The 22,958-nt window shown below is 39.7% G+C and overlaps 1 protein-coding gene across 1 annotated transcript in view; it reads left to right on the forward strand.

The window, feature by feature from the left end:
• Window positions 1-22,958, forward strand: part of naaladl2 (N-acetylated alpha-linked acidic dipeptidase like 2) — an 814,243-nt gene that overhangs the window by 565,663 nt on the left and 225,622 nt on the right. The window contains exons 10-12 of the mRNA XM_033621483.2: window positions 5,603-5,695; window positions 12,060-12,247; window positions 13,619-13,747. Of these exons, the coding sequence (XP_033477374.1) occupies window positions 5,603-5,695; window positions 12,060-12,247; window positions 13,619-13,747 (410 nt within the window). The remainder of the gene's footprint in view (window positions 1-5,602; window positions 5,696-12,059; window positions 12,248-13,618; window positions 13,748-22,958) is intronic.

Consider the following 22,958-nt stretch of genomic DNA (forward strand, 5'->3'; position numbering starts at 1 on the left):
TAGATGTCACTAAATTCCCCCAAATCTTACACAGTGTTCATTTAAACAAATCTTAACCAATGGGATGGTAGATCAGAAAATGCTGATGTTAATTTTTTTTGTAACCATCATATAGGTTGTTTTGACAGACAATGTCAGACAATCTCTCTTGTAGTTTTAGGCGGACTTGTTGGAAAGTGCTTTTTTCTGGGTCAGTCATGTGTGATGTTCCTTGGAGTAGACAGAAGTTAAGTATCTTGTTGAAAGGCCTTTTTAAGAGACTGAAAAGCTGTGCAGAGGGATGACCTGTGTCCCTCAGAGACAGCCGTTCTAAGCACCCTGCCACCCTGCTGCTTACAGGGGAAATCATGAAGTCTTTCAGGAGAAAATGGCCCAAGGTTGGACATTGTAGCACTAATGGTCACATCATAATTCATTTGAGTTTGATAGATTTTGTTTTAGGACAAATTCATATCAACCATTGATATTCACTGTTTCACCGTTACTAATTCAAGAGCTGCAGGTAGAAAATCATGTAGGAAAAAACCTGCCGAGAGTGGCTATGGAAATATCTGCTTTTGCATTTTATTTAGCTTGTGAAAATCAGACACTCACTGTAGTCCCTTTAAATATGTTCATCAACTCTCAAACTTAACTCAGAGTCACCCCTTACCTGTAGGAGCAGCACCATCTGTAAACCCATTCATCATGAAGGGGAATTACTCAATGACAAATCTCTCTCGCTGCTCTCTGTGCGTATGTCTGCAGATTGAATACACAAACGGGCCACATGTTCCATCCCTGCTCTTTAGCCAAAGTCATTTGTGCCAATGTCAAAAGTGATAAATGGGTTATGTGGCGCCTATGAGAGAAAGCAGTGAATTTTTATAATGTATTAAAGAGGAGCGGGAGGGCGAGGAGGCAGGCAGGGAGGAATGGAGGACGGGAGTGGAGCTGGAAAAGTGGGCTGTCATGCTGTAGTGCTGTGCTGTAGGCAGGGGACCTCTGTCACACACAGTTTGAGCCCCTGCTTCACATCTTTACTGGCACCTCGTCTGTATTTCCCTCAGATATCCAGCCATCAGCTTCCCTGGAGCTTTCAGCCGTCCAGCAAGGCAGCAGAGCTGGCAGACACAATATCCAGTGACTGCTCTGTCAAGTGCAACGTATGGCAGTGTACAGTGTGTGTGTGTGTGTGTGTGTGTGTGTGTGTGTGTGTATGTGTTTAAGAGTGGTCTTGTTTTGCTATTTTTGTAAGAGCCAGTCTGTATTTTAGACCTTCACATGAGGGACATTGTTTCTATTTGAGGTCATTTTGGTTGGTTCCCATTTCATGATAGGGGTAATTTAAGAGTTGGATGGAAAGATAATAATGTTTTAATGTGCCCTCTCACACAGACTCTGCCCACTACTGGACTCTTTGGGTCACACTACTCTAATCACAAGCACGCATACGCACTCTGACAAAAGCATAAACATAGTCGGACAATCAGGATGTGCCTAACCAAATAATTGTGGACACCACAGTATATAAAGAGGTGGATTTCTGCCGTCAGATATCCTACAACCTCTACGCCTGTCCTAATAGAACTAGAGTTATAAGATCTAGAATCTAAAAAATAGATAGATTATCAATGAAGTAACGTTGCTGTGCCTCGTGCGTAAATGCGCATATACTTGGCGTATCTGGAGATTTAAATAATCAATGAAGTTACTGCTTCCCACTTTTTATTCCCCTGTACAGTGTTTCCCTGCAGAGCAACAGTGGAAGGATCATAACAAAAAATACAAAAGACTGTAACGTTAAAAGATATCTGCCTGAGGTTATTAGATACCTGCAGCGAGCACCCCACCCCACCCCGCAACCCACCCCGCAGCAGAAACAATAAGCGCGTTTCCCTATAAAGAGAGACGCTGTGCGCATTTACGCACGAGGCACAGCAGCGTCCCTTTTATTATTAATATTATTATTATTTATTATTTATCTGTCTATCTATGCAGTAGGAGCACAAACAGGGGCATCGTTTCAGCAAAAGCTAAGGTATGGCAATATGACATGACGTCACAGAGCTACTGATGATGGAGTTTCAAAAATATGAACTTATATAAAACTTCACTTTGGTCTTTGACCTGTCAGAAGTACATACTATGCTATTGAAAACTGTTTAAAAGGACATGAAGCTGTTTCTCACATTCATAATACCTCATGTCTGCATGCAATGCACGACTTGGTGAGAGCAGTGAAAACATCGGACCTATTTCGGTGCATATTTCAGCACCACGGACAGCGAGCGGACATTTAATTATCATTATTTAACTTCACAGAAAATAAAGAAAATAAATTAATTACAAGCTCCTTTCTAGAAGATAACCAAGGGGTCCAGTGTATGAAACACAGTAAAACAAAGGCCAATTTGGTACAATACTGTATAGGCGAATTTATTGGAGTGTCTCCAGAGACCGAAAATACAAGCTTAACATCCCGACATGAAGAAAAAATTAAAAGGCATGGCATATAGGTCCACAGTAACTTATCATTATTATTATTATTATTATTATTATTGGGTCTTATAAGAGTGGGCTACAATGGGCCGGGCCATCAAATCACAGCATCCGCAGTGAGAGGACACAGAATTGTGTGCGCTTTTACGCACGCGGGTGTAGGTGATCACGGATATTTGTTGTGGGAAAGATGTAGCCAGATGTATTACCTGTTTTAGATACGTGGCTGTCTGTCCATCTGTCCGTCCGTCCGTAGCACGAGTCATGTGCACCACTTCACCACCGACCCGTGCGTAAAAGCGCAAACAGTCCCTGAAGGAGGGACAGCCATGAGGCAATGAATGAGGAAATAATCACCCGGGCGTTTAATCGGACCGGTGTTTAATACGCAAAATGGGGTCAACCCCCCAGCGGCTATTAGGTGCCACCGGGCGACTATTTGGAAATATACAGTAACTCACTCAAAACTCGCGGAGGAGCGAAGTGGTCAACAATTTGATTCAATAACACTCGTATTCACTAACACTGGTATTCACTGATGAGCATGTTATTGACCTATTTAAGTGCAATACAATGAAAACAACCAGCCAGTGCGCCTCGAGTAATGACTACAGAACCTCTCTCTCTTTTTTTTTTCCCGATTCCAAGGAATGGCAGCTGCCATACCTCGCCATACCTGAGTGACGCCTATGAGCACCCGACACATAATATTGATTTAACAATAAAGGCCAAACACAAGTTAATTACTGGTTGTAGTCTAATTTCTATTCCAATTGCCCATTTGAAGAAGAAAATGGAAAAAGCACGTGGATTTCCATTATTTTTTTTATTCACACAGTCATTTATTCATTTGAGCGTTGTTGCCAGCATTTAGTAATATCATTAATTCATTTTACTACTTGGGATTCAGATGGGTGAGTGTGTGCAAACATTCTCAATGTGACAATTTCATTTCAGTTTGTGGCTGGTAGCCTATATTCCTTTTTTTATTTCAATTCCGACCTTAGTAATTAAACAATATCTTTCACCGTGTTTTCCAAGTTTATATATCCTGCATGAAACAACACGATGAGAACGTATGCCCCATACGTTCTCATTGTGTGCATTTTGTAGTCCATCTTTAGAACATTGTAGTTTCACCACAGCAGACCCATGTCAATAACATCCTTCTCAGCCAATCACAGTGCGATAAATTCTTCTTCTTCGTTTGGTTTTATGGCGCGTTGCAACTACTAGCTCATTAGGTGTATACCGCTAGATGACATTGAGAGCAGTCTTTCATTGTCATCATTCATTATCTATGGAGCAGCTCCAGACCTTATACCCTACATCACAAGTTTGAGTTTTAGCACTAGAGATTTTGGATTTGGGAGAAAGCTCATGTTTACTTATATTTTTGGACTGTCTTTGACCATAGTAATAACATGTATGAATTTTAGAAATGGGCATAGTTTACCTATAGAGAAATTTGAAAATTGATAAGCACTGTTATTCAACTGTCATTCACTTGACATACATTGGGTAAGATGCTGGGAATATGAGATACCAGCCAGGGTTTCATTGCCAAATTGTCAAATACCACTGCTTTGTCAGTGATTTTTGGCATCAGACAGATGCAAAAAGACAGTTTATAATGCTGCCCAGTGGTGTTAAGCTGCAAAAGATATGTCAGTTTGCTGCAGACTTTCACTGCTTTCTTCACTTCCCGTGGGAATGTTAAGACAAAGCATGATGTTTTTTTTTCTAAACCTAACCACGTGCTTTTGTTGCACATGGAAAACATAAACGTAACTTCAAGGTGTTTTGCCAATGTACTTTTTTTTTTTTTCTGTATCCATCAAACAAACAGAAATGGTACATTCCCTCTAAAAACGAAATGTGTTTTGAAAAGACAGAATGCATTTAACAAATGTAAATTGACACAGCGTACCGGAACGTCACTAACAGACACAGGAGGATACCTAGTGTGAACTATGTTAAGTCCACTGACAAAGTGGCAGGAGGAGAACATGTTGGAAATACTGTGTAAGGGAGTGTGTGTTTGGGTTTGTTCTTATTGTACATTTACTTTATTATTTGATGGTGTCAGTTAGTCTGGTTGATCGATTTGTATCAATTGTTCTTAAAATGACACCTCTCTGAAGTCATGTTGGACACCATTACCACTCTGAACACATTTTGTTGTCGTTTTTTTTTTTCTTTGTCTGTCCTGCACACTGATAGGCAACTCTACCCCCTGAAATTCAAACATTCATATCCAACAAATATGCAGTTAGAAAATATAATTTGAGAGAAATGTTATGCTACAGGGATTATGTTTTTATTTGATAAACATAACAAAGAATCATTTCTATTAAATGTATCCGCAAAATGTTCTCTGCCAACAAATTTTATTTATATTTCTAAAGGTTTTGGGCCAAAGTGGTTAGTAGAGTGGATGAATCAGTCAAGACTGCCTAAAAATAATCTGTTGATTTGCTGGTTTTATTTTACCATCGAATTTGAAGATTGTTTCTCACCAGTTTCCTCTGATTTCAGTTTGCTTTTCTGTCTGGTATGTTTTAGTTTATATGGCACCAGCGTCTATATCAGAGCCTGTAAGTCGTGTTGTTCCTCATTTACGTTCACTCTCTGGGCAATTACCAACAAAATAAGTGTTTAGTATTTTGCTGTTTCATCACACTGGGGACAAATTTGGATTCATTGTCACTCCTCAACTCACATAATACATCAAATTGGCAAAGGCTGGTCAAAGCTAGGATCGTGTTTGAAACGTTGCCGTGCCACTGATAAGACGGCTCATAATTCTGAAGTCCCAACAGTCAGAAAAATTCCGGACTGAACCGCAAGGCCATTTTTTGCAACATCCTGTTATCCTGAAAAAACAAACAAAAGAAAAACATGCATTACTTTGAAAGGCATTTTCTCCACATATACACTACACATTCTCCCAAACAGAAACACATGGACAACTGGTTGATGGACAAATCACATTTTTTTTTGACAATTGGAATTAGTAGCTGAGCTCTCCCTGTTTGAAATCACCTACAAGGAATTTCAAAAATGTTTTTCTTTTCCCGCAGTGTAGCTCATCTTAAAGTTTGTCTTTCCTTCTTCATAGAACGAAAGAAGATTACTCTGACTGTTGGAAACCAGGTGTCCTACAAGAAGATCTACAATGTTGTGGGATACCTGAAAGGAAGGAGGAACCCAGGTTTGTATAAATGATCCATAGTTTTGTCTTCAAGCAAAAACTGTTTCTCAATATCTTCGTATTTGACATAGCAATGACAACTGAAGATAAGAGTGCTCACTCTTTCAACCAATTAACCATCTTCATGATCATGATTCAGTTAAAGTCTTGCTAAAATGTTGATTACTTTTCGTCACATCTTTGTTATTTGTTTATCGCTAGTTTAAGTTCACATGAAAGGGTTTGGAGCTACGTGCTTGTTCACTCAAAATCCTGTTCACTCAGTTTAACTTGAGACAAGCAGCACAACATAGGAGACATCTGTATTAAGATTTAAATGGTGGACAGCAAACACTAATTTTGCACCCATTCCTACATATACAATAGTGAACATGAAAAAAAGTTGACTGAAAGTTATGTCCAGCCACATCCAGCTTGTGATAACAGTAGCTACATTAACATTAGCTCACCATTTAATTAACAAGAAAGCATTTGAGAGTTGAAACATTTATCACTGATTTAGTGATTAGTCAAAGGTTTGATGATGCATTATTTAGTAACTTCATTTATTGTTCTAGCTATTGAAATGTAAATATTCTCTGTTTTATTTCATTCTAGTCTCTCATCCATTATAGAGGTATATTTCACCTTGCTGTGGAAGTGGTAATGGGCATTTTTCAGAATCAGGATCATAAATACTTTATTGATCCCCAGGGGGAAGCACATAGTGTTACAGTCGCTCTGATGCTGAGCATAGAGAACTATAGAAGAAGAAATGTAAGTGTGAAGTATGTAAAAAATATAAAAATAACCATTTCCTGACTTTTTACAACAAGCTATTAATAAATTATTGGAGTTTAATTAATCAATTAATTAAGAAAATTAGCAGCAGTTCAAACCACTCAGGCTGTTCTCATTCACTGTTTGTCCTTATATCTGCTAACAGTAATGTACAATATTTGTATGGTTGGTTTGGTAAATTGTTGGAGAGAGTGGAATATGAGAGCTGTACATGCAAAATAGTAAGCTGAAAGAGGCCAAAGGGAACTGTACACCTGTAGAGTTAAGTTATAATTCTCTTCAGGTTCATTTCTACAAGTGACCTCTTTGAAATTACATGTAGTCATTTGATCCATTGTTAAGTTAAAGAATGTTAATTAGTTGAGCTTTAAACAATGTCTGCAGCTAACTTCACCGTTATGGTTTCTCTCTGTCATCCTGTTTTTTTTCCGTTTGTTTCAAGACTAGGGTTGGGTACTGAAAGTTGGTGCTTATATGGAACCGGTACCTATACAACCGATACCTATCGGACCGAAACAAAACGCACATTACAGTGCCTCCTTTTGGTGCTTTTTTTAATGCTATGTCTCCCTCTATTGGATGTTACACGTAACATAATAATTCATTCATTCATTCATTCATTGGTTTATTTGTTGAGTGTATATTATTATTTAAAGGCACTTTAAGCACTGTTGGGAGTCACTTCTGTTTACGTTCAACAATGTTATCAAACACAACGGAGCTAGCTTGAAACCACAAAATATCTCCATACTGCTCGTCCGTAGTGATCCAAGTGTCCTGAAGCCCTGGCATAAAAAGTTGTTTGGAAAAACATCACTTGAACTCTGTTTTTAGCCTCATTGTAGCCTGTAGCTCTAACTGCCTCTCTGGGCACCGTGTTCGTGCTTGAGCGAGACCGTGAGACATGGGTACCGCGTTCGTGTGTGTGTGCTCGTTTTCGCTGGTCTCGTGCTGGCTGGTTGGTACAGCCTCGACCCAAATGTTTTTGTCGCCATTTGCGGAGCCTGGGCTGCCTACAGAGACCGGACTTTAATAGAGTTAATATTATTGTAATGTTAATTTGTTAAGTGTTTTTTATTATATTTTAAAACTGTTAGTTAGAGTTAGAGTTCATATACCTATTTATTTATAGGTATTTCTAATTTGCCTCAGCAATAAATAAATAAAAACATTGTTTTTATTACAATTTAAAACTGTTATACAAAATACTCACACACTTCTGAAAGGTGGCTAATTTGTGATACTTTTCAACCTCTATAAAAAACTCATATTTTGAGGTATCGGTTCAGGCACCGTTTAAGCACCGATACCGTTTTAAAAGTATTGGTTCAGCACCGGTATGGGGAAAAAAAAAAACATACGATACCCAACCCTATGCATTTTACTGTATTCATAAGATGTACTGAGTGACAGGTCTCAGAAACATGTAAACATTTTAATTATCAGTCATACATACTGGGATTTATTTCAAATCAATCTTTTTTTTTTCTTTCTTTTTTTCGTTTGTCTCCTCCTGTGTCCCAGTCTAGTGTCAGCACAGGTAATATCCAAACATATTATGTCCTTTTAATGTTTAAATGGCAGCTCAGCCGCTTTTGCTAAGCTGTTTCTGCCTTCATCCTTTTATAATTGTCATTCTGCAGAGGAGACCCTTTATCTTGCCCTTGCCTCGCCCCCACAGACATCCTCCTCTCCTGCCCTCCCCTCTACTTGTAGCAATGCAAAGCTATCGTACCTGTCCTGCCCAGTCACTGGTGGAAAATTACCTTTCTGATTTACAGTGTGATATTAGGCAGCCATAATGGGCCACTAAAGCAGATAATATGGGCCACAAATCTCTGGAAGGAGCGACGCTTTAACTGGTTGTTGGCATTTGATCATATGTCTGTTCGGCGCTCATTTATCTCGACCCTAAACAGGATGAATATTCATGCACATTCGCAAACGTTTTGACTCTTACAACCCACAATAATATAGAGGGCTATTTTACCTGAATCTGTATTGCTATGTGCAAACAACACTTAGATAAAATGCGGTCTGCTTACAGAAGACATATTTAAGTTGCACTTAGTGGAATGATGTTGCTATTTTTCTACCGTTTCATTGGTGGCTTCCCTACCTAGTACTTTGTCTTCAAAATCCTGACCACTAACCATCAGTTTTGCAATGGCATGAAGTGAATGATCAAACCTGGCTTCTCTTAAGTAAGTCTTGACATGATTACCACTGTAGCAATGCAATACAGAGTGACTAACATTGCCAACCAGAGGGGTATTTCACAAATTTAAAAAAAACTCAAATTGTATCCAATACTTTTTATAGTTTTTGGTGCTCTTTCTCGACACTGTTACTCGACATATTATCTTATTGCAGAAGCATCAAGCCCAGACAAATTATCAGTGTAGCTTTAGTTCAGAGGACACCTCAGCATGCTGAACCCTTCATGTTCTGTCAGTGTTCAAACTTTGAAAAGCATCCTGATTACCAGACCATCTTGTGTATTACAACAGCTTCACTGTTACATAACTGCACATATCATCCTCTCAATCCTCCCACCTGTGTGATCCTCTTCAAGCCTTGTAATTATGTCTACATGACTCTGAGATTAGCTTGTCTGCTCCACTCTAAGTGTAGAAACAAGAGGAAGGTGTAAAGCTATAACAGGTAAAGGAGAAATTAGATGTGTGATACCAGCTAAAGTTAGCTTAAACATTCAGAGTTGTTCAGATGTAACCACCTGAATCCTTAACAGGGAATCAAAGAAAGGCATGTATATCAAATTTGACATGAAGCCCTGCATTATAAAGAATGAGGAGGTGTTAAACTTAAGCTTCAAATCAGCTTGTCAGCATCAGTTAGCGTCACTTACAATACCAGATTCCCCTAGTCAATGCTCATCTAAAGTGTTTATTTATACAGAGAGTAGCATATGCTTCGACTTTGTATGTACTAATAAAGCTATCTGATGCTGATGCAGAAAATGTGACAAAGAGGGTAAAGGCTGTAAGGATTGTAACTTTTGTCGTTCTTTACAATTCCCATGAAAAAACACAGCTGACAGTGTTTTAGTCTTCCCTCCAAAATGTTCTGACTTTTGAATATACAGTTGTTGAAGGCAAAACAAGAAACAAATAGGGGAAGTTACAAAGATGACAGCTACAGCACAATTAAGCAAAAGTGAGAGAAAAGTTTAACTCTTTAAAAACATACCTCCTGCAGGCGGTCACAGGAGATTATTGTTTGTATGATCCTGTTTAAATAGATCTAAAATAAGAACCACACTAGTTTGAGAATTCATTTTGTTTGCAGCAGAAAGCTAAGGCTTCTGTCCTCACTGTCATCATGTCATGACCTGCTGTTACCTTACCTAACGTGCCACACAAACTTGGTATTTCACTGTAATTACGTTAGTATATCCCCATAATGGCCACGGGACATCGTTGTTTGCATAATCCTTAATATATATTGATTTAAAATAAAAAACATAATAGTTGGAGCATTCATTTTTTTTGCAGCAGAAAGCTAAAGCCTCTGTATTTCCTAGCATCACGTCATTACCTTGTGTTACCTTACCTTACATGCAGTGCAAATGTAGTATTTTGCCAGAATTACACTGGAATTACCCCACAGATTTCCCCCTAATGACTGCAGGAGATTGTTGTTTACATAATCCTGTATATATCAACCATATAAATCATAATAGCTAGAATATTCATTCTTTTTACAGCAGGAAGCTAAGGCTTCTGCTCTCTGTGTCATCACGTTGTACGCTTGTAGTGACATTATTGCGTGATGTTGTGGTGCAAAACCATGCGAAAACATATGGTGGCGCCAGCGGGATAAATGACTCCATCACAACACCTTGGCACTCTGCTCATAGAAATGAGTATATCTCAAGAACTACACTAATGTAGTGTCAAGAAGTATTTTGCATATGTTTTGTTTAGTGTTTTTATTTCGATTTACATAACCTTTTTAGCTCAGATTTAAGTTATATGAAACATTTGAAGACACTCCATGAAATGACATTAGAGTGAGCAAAAATACCTGGGCACCTGCCGACAATTTCTATTGAGTTCAAAGAGTTAAACCTTAGTAGTAGCATAATTGATGAAAGTTATATTTTCTTGAATTTTTCATGGGGACCATGACTTACCTGAGCCTCGCCAATTCAATGCATCACTTCCTTCAACCACAGACTTTGACTGGAAATATGTGGCCTTTTCCAATTTTATAAAAATTAACCTTCTTGAGAGTTAAAAAGGTCACAGCAATTTGACTCTAGTTTTTGGGCCCACAATATCTCAGAGTTTTAAACACAGAGCTCTACAAATGTAATAATTCAAAATCATATAGCCAAGGATGGCAGAGAAAGACATAATCTAGTCACAGAGGGAATCTACATTACAGTGGGATACCTTAGTAAGTCAGATCTCTTAAATGTATGTCATGATTTGAGGCTGTATACTCCCTCCATAGTATTATACCCAACTCCAAATCCATTTCCCATGTAGATGTTAAAATACAGTGTCTACCAAGGGATGCTCCAGGTATACATTATTATTATTATTATTATTATTATTATTATTATGTATACATTATTATGCACTGAAAATATCGCTCCTCAAGCTGAGGGGAGCAATATGTGGGCTGAATGCCTCTAGAAAGACAAGTGAAGGTAGTTCATTAAGATCGAACACAGCTACAAACCTGAAGACATCTAAAAAACCTGGGACTGAGGTACAGTACTGAAAAAACAAACAAACAAAGAAACCATCTCCCCTCAACTACACTAAACCTCAGTTGGTGCCTGCTGAACCATTAATAATTTATCCAGACCTGAGGGCAGCAGAAACACAGCTTCATGTATTTAATGATTTCTTTTATTCATAAATGTTTCATACAAATGCTTCATTTAATCTTTAGTGTGTGAATCCTGAGCAATAAACATAGCCATGAAAAAACATATACAATTTAATGAAAAAAAAAATTATAGAGCAAATTGCGCTTTCACATATGACTGATTTGAGGCAGTTTACAGTAATGGTTGATTTACCCTGGAAGCTGCTCTCAGTGCAATAATATGTTGTCAGATTTGTAGGCTAAGCTAGCAGGCTTCTCTAAGCACCTCTTTTCTCAAACAAAGTCATCAGCGCTCTGTGTTGGAGTGATGAGCTTTGCTCTCTTCTTCTCTTAGCCTGCAGGAAGCTGCTTTGTGCATCCACACTCTATCTTTGTAGAAAATGTAAGGCATACAAAGAAGCCTGGAGCATTCATGTTTGTGTGTGAACGTGTGTGAACGTGGGTGAGTGTGTTTCCCAGGGAAACCATACATACACTGTACGTAAATACCATTTTGTTATAGTTTTCCAGAGCTATACATTTTCATTTTATACATCTACATTCATCATTTATTTTCCTCCATTTGTTTCTCCATCCACATCACATCTCTTGATGCTTTATGTTTGTCTCTGAGAGTTAAAAACAGATCTATGTCAACAACATCCACTTTATTATACAGTAGCATTAGTCACCTACAGCCAAAGAAATAAATTCATGAATTGCTCTTTTTATATGTTGTCAGATCGCTATGTGCTGGTTGGCAGTCGTCATGACAGCGACCAGGGAGGTGGGGCTTCAGCCATCATGAATCAGCTCATCGCAGCGCTGACAGAGCAGTCCAAAAGAGGATGGGTGCCAGACCGTACCACTGTGTTTTGCTCATGGGGAGGGTCAGCCCTAGGGAATATTGGGTCCTATGAGTGGGGAAAGGTCAGTAAACACAAGAGCATCTGTTTTATTAAATGTCAATTTAGGGGTCAAAGGTTGTGGCTATATATGGATCACCATACACATAGAGAAACCTATTTTTCTGCCTCTGCGCTGGTGATAGCTTTGGTTGGAAGCATTATGTTTTTGGGTTGTCTATCCATATTATTGTGTACACTTTGAGGGAATTTCTTTGAATTTGGCACAACTATCCACTTGCATTTAAGGAAAAAGTAATTGGATTTTGGTGGTCAAAGGTCAAGGTCACCGTGACCTTGCATCTGTCTCATTTTTATGAAGGTGATATCTCAAGAACACCTCAAGGATTTTTTTATTTTTTTTTTATTTTACAAATTTGGCACAAACGTCCACTTTGAATCAGGGATTAACTGATTAGAATTTAGTGGTTAAGGGTCAAGGTCACTGTGACCTGTCTTATACTCGTGAACTCTATATATTAAGAAGGCCTAGAGGTAAAGTCCTCAAACTCGGCACAAATGTCCTCATGGAATGAATTGTTTAGAAAATGGTCAGCACAAAACATGTTTTCATTGGCTAATTAATAGGATAAAACGATGAAGTGATGACATTTCATATTCAAAGGGTCAAAGGTCAACTTCACTGTGACCTTATAATGTTCTGCAAAAACAGTTTTCTGTGTTTACATCCATGTTTTCACAGACATCGATGCAATCTGTAACTGCTGATTGACGGGTGAGCAGAGGCATACAATAGCAAGGTTGTAATTCTAGTTTCAGAAAAACTTTTTCCTTTTCTGACACTGCTAGGGCTTGGTAGCAGTTTCTGAAAATGGCCCTAATTAGCAATTACAAGAAGAAAGAGGAAAGCCATTCTAAGTAGTGGGTGTTTATACTATAATCTTCCAATGCAGGATTGCTGCCACAATAGAAGAACAACTGGACACACCTGCAATCAGACTATATTGTTTTGATTGAGTAGGACTCATTTATGACTGGCTATTTATTATTCTTATTCCCACATAACCCAGCTATAGTTTTGGCTGACAGTGACTTCCTATAGAATTAGAAAAACGTCTTTGGCAAAAATGTGTGGGATACTTACGTGTACTTCATAAAATTTTCAGATTAAAACAAATTGTAGGTTTTAATTTGATGGATTAAAATTAGATTGAATTACATTGCAAGCAAAAGCAGAAGACAAAAAAATGGCTGCAGAGGACAATAATGGAATCCTAAGAACTGGAAAGGACTCTTTTGTGGACTTGAGATAATGATAATGATGAAAATGTGATGACAACAATTATTTAATTATGAATATCATTGGAAGCGTAATGATAATAACCTCTGTGTGTGTGTGTGTGTGTGTGTGTGTGTGTGTTCGTGTTCCCTTCAGGATAACAGTGTTGTCCTACAGAGCAGTGCAGTGGCCTACGTCAGTCTGAACTCTCCAGTCAGAGGGACAGAGACTCTGAGAGCTACAGCTTCTCCAACACTACTGCAACTCACTTCAGATATACAGAGAGTAAGTATTACTGTATTACTGCTGCTGAAAGCTCTGCTACAAATGTTATCACTACTACTCGCACATATGACTGCTAACATCACTGCAACTCAGCAGGTGTGGAGTTACCTGACAACATGAATACTACTACTACTACTAATTGCACTTCAACTAATACTACTGCAAATGTTTTAGTGGTACTGAAGCACAATTTAGATACTGAGGGTAATCTGCAATATTAGCTTATTTCACCTCAAATTCTGTATTGCAAGACAACCGACGGACATTATTTACAAATAATAAATACAGGACTACTGAAAAAAAAGTTTAGAAAAAAATTATATTAGTTGCTGGGTGTTTTGATGTTGGTGTGTGTGTGTGTGTGTGTGTGTGTGTGTGTGTGTGTGTGTAAGAACTCTAGCGTAATAGAAAGAGCGTAAGTCAAGGAGAGTGCGGAAGCACATAAAACAGAAAAACTAATCACAGTGAGTTTAACTGACTATAGCCTTACTGTTTGCTATTATATTTAAGTGCAAGCTGCTATCATCTCATCTGTGTGCATCTCAATCTACCTGCAATTTGACAAACTTTTGATGAAGGCTATTCTATCAACTGTGGAACTGAAGTACCTTGAACAGAGAGAAACAAGATGGTGGAATAATCTAACACATACAAACTGCATTAAAAAAAAGAAAAAGGAAACCTACTATGCTGTGTTTCAGATTGCATACTTCTGTGCTCATACATACTATTTTTAAAAGCACAAGGGCTTTCACATTTAGTAGTATGGCAAAATGCAGTGCACTGTAAGGACCTAGATGGTGTGGTCATAAAGGTAAAAAAGTTGGGTGTGGAGTTTTGGGAACTTCTCACCCTCAGTGGTCACCTTGTTGCCTACATAGCAGAAATAGCAGGACCACAAACACAACACAGTGAACACAGAAGCAGTGTACTAATATACATGTGTATTTTTCACTACCACTTCGCTGTTGTTGGATGTAAGCCGTCAGTTTGTTTAATAGGTAATCCTGTAATAAATTGGTACTGCAAACTAGAATGCAAATGCTAAGGTTAGCTTGCGAGCTAGCTAGCATTGACGTTACATGTGCTGTGGTGTAAACTATACGGTCCAGGGTGTGATGTTAGTTACATTGGTGTTTATGCATGTTAAATTGCATCCTCACTTTAGATAATTTTAGTATTTCATTTGTAGTCTGATGCCTGACAAACTATGAATATTAGCAGAATGTGGCAGCTATCTAGCATCAGCCACAGACATTCAAAATGTGCTTTGAAAGCACTTTCATTTTAATTCAATAAATAAATGAATATGGAAGAAGAGAAGTGGGCAAAAGAGCAGATATAGCAAGCATATATTTTGGGCAGTGACAGTCATTTGTCAAATGTTGGTGATGATGCTCTGCCCGGATCACAAGCAGAAAAAGAAAAGCTGTCAAATCTTATAACCGTCATTTCTGTTAAGTGTGCCAAAGCCACTACTCTGTCAACATCTGAGCAATATGTAAGTAAGTACGTAGTGTATGGAGTGTACTGCATGTGAGTGTGTCATACGGATTACTGTTAATTTATCATGCTGATCTGTTCTGTACAACATCTATTGCACGTCTGTCCGTCCTGGAAGAGGGATCCCTCCTCAGTTGCTCTTCCTGAGTTTTCTACCATTTTTTTCCCCTGTTAAAGGAGTTTTTTTGGGGAGTTTTTCCTTATCTGCTGCGACGGCCCAAAGGACAGAGGGATGTTGTATGCTGTAAAGCCCTGTGAGGCAAATTGTGATTTGTGATATTGGGCTTTATAAATAAAATTGATTGATTGATCGATTGATTGAGTGTACTAACAGAAGTATCTGATTTGAGACACAGATACATCTTTTTCAACAAAAGCAAAGGAGAAGGAGTTCCCGGACAAACAATGGGGATCAGTGATTGGTGGAACACATTCACAGATCATTTACATTTATGTCTGGCAGCTGATTGGTCAACTGAACCTCTCAGCTGCTCTCACACTCCTCAAACATGGTCAGCCCAGAGAGCTTTGGTCACATGGAAGCATTAGCACAGCACTGGCTGAGGGATACTGGTGGCTCTCTTCAAGGGAGAGGAGCTAAGATTTGTGGCTATCCTTTTTTTTAATGTTGCTGAGGGGGCTGCTAAATCTAGCAAGACAGTTGCTAAATTGGCAATGCTGGTCAGAAATAAACAGCATTCTGTGGAGATGCAAGGCCCCCTGATGCTACTGAACATGTTAAAGGTGCATCCTAATGATTATTTTCACCTTCTTACTACCTGCATGACACATGCAATTTTTATGTATTGTGTGCCCAACTCAAGAGTTATGAGTACACATTATGTAAAATTACAGCCTCTGCAGGATTAAAAAAGAAATCTCTCTATGGCAACTCCCACTGATTTAATATTCAACCCAGAGATAATATAGAGGAATGAAGTAAAAGCAACACATACATGTTTTTTTTCCACAGGAAAAAGAAAGGTCCAGGGTAGCATAATGAAATACAGTTGTAGTCCATTTATGCTACCCAAGATAAACGAAACAAAACTGAGCACTCAGCCTTGTGCCTACGACCACATCACAGCCATGCTGATACGCAGTACAACAGCACTCCTTCTGTGATACTGCTTAAGTGTTGCCCCATTTTATATCATATCAACACATTACTGTTGTCTCATTTTTTTTACCCAGATATTGCCACCGTTTTGACTTTTTCACCCGTACCATGCTTATTTTACCTCCACCAGTGTTCCTAATTTTGCTCCACTTCTCTCTCTTCAGTGCCTCATTCTCTTCACGCTGTCTGTGTGCTCTGCTTTCATTCATCTGTTTCTGCACATTCTTGTTCTCTATAACTGATTGGCATGATAGTCAACACAGTAATGAAACATAATCACAAGACACGGGGACACTTTGACTGTTCTTTAAAGCATGTCACCTATTCTGTGAGAGGGGGAGGAAGCCGCTTTCAGTATGATCTAAATAGAAGCAACTTCACTCTCACCCCATCCCACACATTCACACACAATCTGCAATGGCCATTCTACTGATTAAGTATAGCAGCTCTATGATTCAACCTCCCAAACTGTCTCTTTATTCCAACCTGGGGGTGTTTTTGCAGATATGTTCAACCCTCGCAGACATCTTCTTCCTAACTCTCACTATCTCTTTAAACTTTGAAAACTTTTGCCTTTAAAAAAAACACACCTCATCGTCACTTTCTCTCATGTCCTTCCTCCGCCTCCACTGCCGCCTCCTCCTTTTTTTGTTCTTCCCCTTCTCCCTTAAGCACTACATCCCTCTCTCCCCACCTTGCTCCCTCTCCTTCTATCACCTCTTAATCTCCTCTTTCATCAGCAGCAAGCACTGCATCTCCCCACCCTCTCATTTTCCTCATTAAAATCTGCCTCTTGCTTCTCCTCTGTCTTCTCACTCTGTCTCTTCAGGTCATGCTATATAGTATTTTTATTTGTGTCTTTAGGTTAGTCATCCATCCTCAGGGAAGATTCATGTTCCTGTCAGGCACTTCAGCAGGTACAAGAGGTCACGAGTGAACAGATCGTACAGCGCAATGTCCCTTTATTCCCCTGCTCTACCATAAACTAACTAATTAGTAGGAATGGCCCAGTCTACCTGTGACATTCAGCTGTAATGAAGCTACAGACAGCCTCTGCCAAAGCCATATAAAGAGAGGAAGAAAAAGGAGATAGGGAGGAAGTAACTTTTGATGTTCTTTAATGAAATATCTTTCACAGGAAAAGGAAAAAACTCAGACAATGTGTGCATACACTTGAAACTCTACTTCTGTTCTGCTTTTTTCTATCAAAATCATTCGTTCTCTCAGGTTTCATACTAAGTCCCTCATGCTTGTAGCTGCAGCTTCAATACTGTCTTCTTTAAGGAATATGGTCTATATAAACCTTACGCTCAGACATCATTCTTAGTGGCCATAAATACCCAGGGGACATTAGTGCTGCTGTAAATACTGCTGTAGGAAAGGAAACCTACAGGAGCTTGTATGCAGCGTGCAGCAATCTGATTGGCTTTCTCTTCATTGCCCAAGGACAATTTCTCACTCAACTCGACACTTTTTCAATTCAAATCTTGCTACCTGGAACGTAATCGCCTATATATATTGACGGTGCATCAACTCCACCTGTAAAATTTACAGTGTTCTGTCTGACAGCTGGCTTTGCTCCTAACATTTAGGAGATACAGCAATTTAGTCACAAGAGTATTATTAAATTGGGTTGGATTTGGTTAAAGGAAGGAAATTACTTTGTATTAATGCATAATGGAGCTAAACATTGTATTACAATACTGCCTATATTAGTGGTGGGAATCCCCAGGCACCTCACGATTTGATTATGATTCAGAGCACAGCGATTCCATTGTAAAAAGATTATCCATGCATCACCAGGAATCTCTTTGTAAATAAATTTTTGATTTCTATACATGAAATTTTTTTCTCACTGTGTGACTACTTTAAAACTACCTTTAAAACATAGCATGCTGTTTTTGTAGTGATCCACAATGACAGCTCTGTTGTGTTATTTAAAGTCTCCAGCAGTGAAGAGCTGCCTCTCTGCTGCAAGTTAGTTCTGGGGATAGCCACGATGCTGGGCAGGCATTGCTGCCTTTCGTGTTAAAGGTGAATTACAAGTTAAAGCTATAGTGCGTAACTTCTGTCGCCTCCCAGCGGATAATGCGTTATTACAACTAATAAGCCGGCGGCACTTCCATGTACACAGAGTAACACTCGCCAGTCGTCACACACCGTACACAGAGTAACACTTGCCTTTGTGGTAGGATCCACTTCTGAACCGTGTCTCGGCCGCTTCTCCGCCATGTTGCTTTCTCTTTCTACCTGCGCTCTACCTCTTGCTATGACACTCTCCACTCTTCCTCCCCCTCCCTTCTTGTTGTGAGGAATCATTTCCTGTGTGCCAGCGTGGGAATGTTGCCGGTCGACACGCAAACTAAAAATGATATATATTGAAGAATACCGCGAGAAGTTAGAGGAGCCGATCGGCTTAATCAGCATTGTGTCATCTCCTCTAGTAGTGGCTTGGGTGAAACAGACATTTACAGACCTGTAGAAGTTACGCACTATAGCTTTAAGTACAGTACAGGCCAAAAGTTTGGACACACCTTCTCATTCAATGTGTTTTCTTTATTTTCATGACTATTTACATTGTAGATTCTCACTGAAGGCATCAAAACTATGAATGAACACATGTGGAGTTATGTACTTAACAAAAAAAGGTGAAATAACTGAAAACATGTTTTATATTCTAGTTTCTTCAAAATAGCCACCCTTTGCTCTGATTACTGCTTTGCACACTCTTGGCATTCTCTCCATGAGCTTCAAGAGGTAGTCACCTGAAATGGTTTTCCAACAGTCTTGAAGGAGTTCCCAGAGGTGTTTAGCACTTGTTGGCCCCTTTGCCTTCACTCTGCGGTCCAGCTCACCCCAAACCATCTGGATTGGGTTCAGGTCCGGTGACTGTGGAGGCCAGGTCATCTGCCGCAGCACTCCATCACTCTCCTTCTTGGTCAAATAGCCCTTACACAGCCTGGAGGTGTGTTTGGGGTCATTGTCCTGTTGAAAAATAAATGATGGTCCAACTAAACGCAAACCGGATGGGATGGCATGTCGCTGCAGGATGCTGTGGTAGCCATGCTGGTTCAGTGTGCCTTCAATTTTGAATAAATCCCCAACAGTGTCACCAGCAAAACACCCCCACACCATCACACCTCCTCCTCCATGCTTCACAGTGGGAACCAGGCATGTGGAATCCATCCGTTCACCTTTTCTGCGTCTCACAAAGACACGGCGGTTGGAACCAAAGATCTCAAATTTGGACTCATCAGACCAAAGCACAGATTTCCACTGGTCTAATGTCCATTCCTTGTGTTTCTTGGCCCAAACAAATCTCTTCTGCTTGTTGCCTCTCCTTAGCAGTGGTTTCCTAGCAGCTATTTGACCATGAAGGCCTGATTGGCGCAGTCTCCTCTTAACAGTTGTTCTAGAGATGGGTCTGCTGCTAGAACTCTGTGTGGCATTCATCTGGTCTCTGATCTGAGCTGCTGTTAACTTGCCATTTCTGAGGCTGGTGACTCGGATGAACTTATCCTCAGAAGCAGAGGTGACTCTTGGTCTTCCTTTCCTGGGTCGGTCCTCATGTGTGCCAGTTTGGTTGTAGCGCTTGATGGTTTTTGCGACTCCACTTGGGGACACATTTAAAGTTTTTGCAATTTTCCGGACTGACTGACCTTCATTTCTTAAAGTAATGATGGCCACTCGTTTTTCTTTAGTTAGCTGATTGGTTCTTGCCATAATATGAATTTTAACAGTTGTCCAATAGGGCTGTCGGCTGTGTATTAACCTGACTTCTGCACAACACAACTGATGGTCCCAACCCCATTGATAAAGCAAGAAATTCCACTAATTAACCCTGATAAGGCACACCTGTGAAGTGGAAACCATTTCAGGTGACTACCTCTTGAAGCTCATGGAGAGAATGCCAAGAGTGTGCAAAGCAGTAATCAGAGCAAAGGGTGGCTATTTTGAAGAAACTAGAATATAAAACATGTTTTCAGTTATTTCACCTTTTTTTGTTAAGTACATAACTCCACATGTGTTCATTCATAGTTTTGATGCCTTCAGTGAGAATCTACAATGTAAATAGTCATGAAAATAAAGAAAACGCATTGAATGAGAAGGTGTGTCCAAACTTTTGGCCTGTACTGTATATTACCTATTAGTATTAGTATTAGTCCCTCTGGATTGTCCAGGTTCTACACTGCCCTCGCGGTTAAGTTTCGCCGCTTTCATTCCATTAAAGGGATAGTGCACCCAAAATGAAAATTCAGCCATTATCTACTCACCCATATGCCGAAGGAGTCTCAGGTGAAGTTTTAGAGTCCTCACATCCCTTGCGGAGATCGGCGGGGGGGGTGGCTAGCACACCTAATGGCTGACGGCGCCCCAGACTGATGTCCAAGAACACAAAATTGAATCCACAAAATATCTCCAACATGCTCATCCATAGTGATCCAAGTGTCCTGAAGCCCCGACATAAAAAGTTGTTTAGAAAAATGTCATATGAACTCTGTTTTTAGCCTCACTGTAGCCTGTAGCTCTGACTGCTTCTTTGTGTTCCGTGCTCACATGTGCATGCTTGCGCAAGACCAGTGAAAGCATGAGCTTTGCTTACCCATGTTTACATCACGTGACAGGTGCACCGCAGAGAGAGACAGCAGTAACCACATATCCGAGACCAACACCATTGTCCGCCTGAATTTCCTCCACAGACTTCTGGAGTGGACGCCATCGACGGAACTGTTCTAGTTTTATCCATTTCTTCATAATAAGCCACCAATCTGCACTGGCTGTAATAGAAAAAATACAGTGCATTGTGATTTCACATTTGGACAGCACGTAATGCAGTAGCATTGCGGTGGTCAGGGGTTTGCTTTTATTTATAAGCATACATATTAATATGCTTATAACTCTATTGAAGTCCAGTCTCTGTAGGCAGCCCAGACTCTGCAAATGGCAACAAAAACATTTGGGTCCAGGCTGCACCAACCAGCCAGCGTGAGACCAGCGAAAACAAGCACACACACATGGTGCCCCTGTCTCACGGTCTCGCGCAAGCATGCACACGTGAGCGCGGAGCACAGAGAAGCAGTCAGAGCTACAGGCTACAGTGAGGCTAAAAACAGAGTTCAAATGACGGTTTTCTTAACAACCTTTTATGTTGGGGCTTCAGGACACTTGAATCACTATGGATGAGCATGTTGGAGATATTTTGTGGTTTCAATTTTGTGTTCTTGGGTTCTCTTGAGCGGCGTCAACCATTAGGTGTCCTAGCCGCTCCCCCTGCTGATCTCCACAAGTGATGCGAGGACTCTAAAACTTCACCAGATCCTCCCTCGGCATGAGGGTGAGTAGATAATTGCTGAATTGTTCATTTTTGGGTGTACTATCCCTTTAACATCTCGTTATTCATAAACATTTAGATACACGAATATTTGCGAATAGATGCCAAATCATCCACGTCAGTATTGCAATGTTTCTATCAATTATTTCCCCCACCCCTAGCCGATATACAACCTACTGTATTTTCATTAGCAACAGAAAAAATTCCAGAGAGTTCAATTATATGTCAGAACCGTCAGAGGTCTTGATTGCTGCCTGAAAATGATATCAAGCCCCTTGTGATGTCCCTGCATCACTACAAATATCTATCCTCAAAAGATATTTGAATTAGGGTCTGCTTACCAGCTGAGTTGTATTGAGAATGTTACTACAGACAAGTTCAGACAGGACAGATCTGCTATCATAGTTTACAAACCAACTTCATGCTTTAACGTGAAGGAAACTGCCATTTTTTGGACTGTTGCAAAGGACAGTGATGTCCCTTCTACTAATCAGTCCACAAAAACCTGAGTAGTCAAGTTTTCAAGCAAATCAAACAATTTTAACAAAATTTCCAAGGACTTTTGCCAGAAATAAAAAGGAATTAGTGCATGTTTCCATCCACCATTGTTATGTCACTATTAGGAGTTGGCTGTAAGATGATGCAGCCTAATTAAAAGAGCTCTGGTCAAACCTCAACCAAACATAAAGTGTGTAGTGTCTGTCACAATGTTTTGTCTCTTTAGTGGAGCTGAAGCTTCAGTGGGCATTTAACTCACACGCCTCATGCACATCACTATTTATTCCGTTTCTATTGCAGTGATTCACATTATGCTTTTATTGATACACTAACTTTTCTACCTCAGCTAAGCTTTTATGGAATATTTTGACTATTTTGTTTTTTGAATCACCTGTGTTTTCACGCAGGTTTTTTTTTTTAAATGCGCAAATTGAGCGGAAAGCAGGTGGATGAAAACACACTTACTGACTCTGTTTTTACTGGGGAAACAGACATCAATGAGCACAGCTCCAGATCTATTTGAATGCCTGAAAAATTTTGAGAGGTGAGCAGCAACTGAGAGTTCAGGAACCAGGTCCTCTGAGTTAGTGAAAATGATACCCAATATGTAATAAATCAGAATTGCTGCCTATTCTGTTAACCTCATGTGTAGTCCCTGTCCACTCAGAAACCTGATGACATACAAGACCTTAAATATTTTAGGCCTAAATCAGACACTCCTAAATCAGATATCTCCTGTTTGTCTCCATTTCATACCC

This window comes from Epinephelus lanceolatus, chromosome 6, assembly GCF_041903045.1.
Source record: "Epinephelus lanceolatus isolate andai-2023 chromosome 6, ASM4190304v1, whole genome shotgun sequence".
NCBI lineage: Eukaryota > Metazoa > Chordata > Actinopteri > Perciformes > Serranidae > Epinephelus > Epinephelus lanceolatus.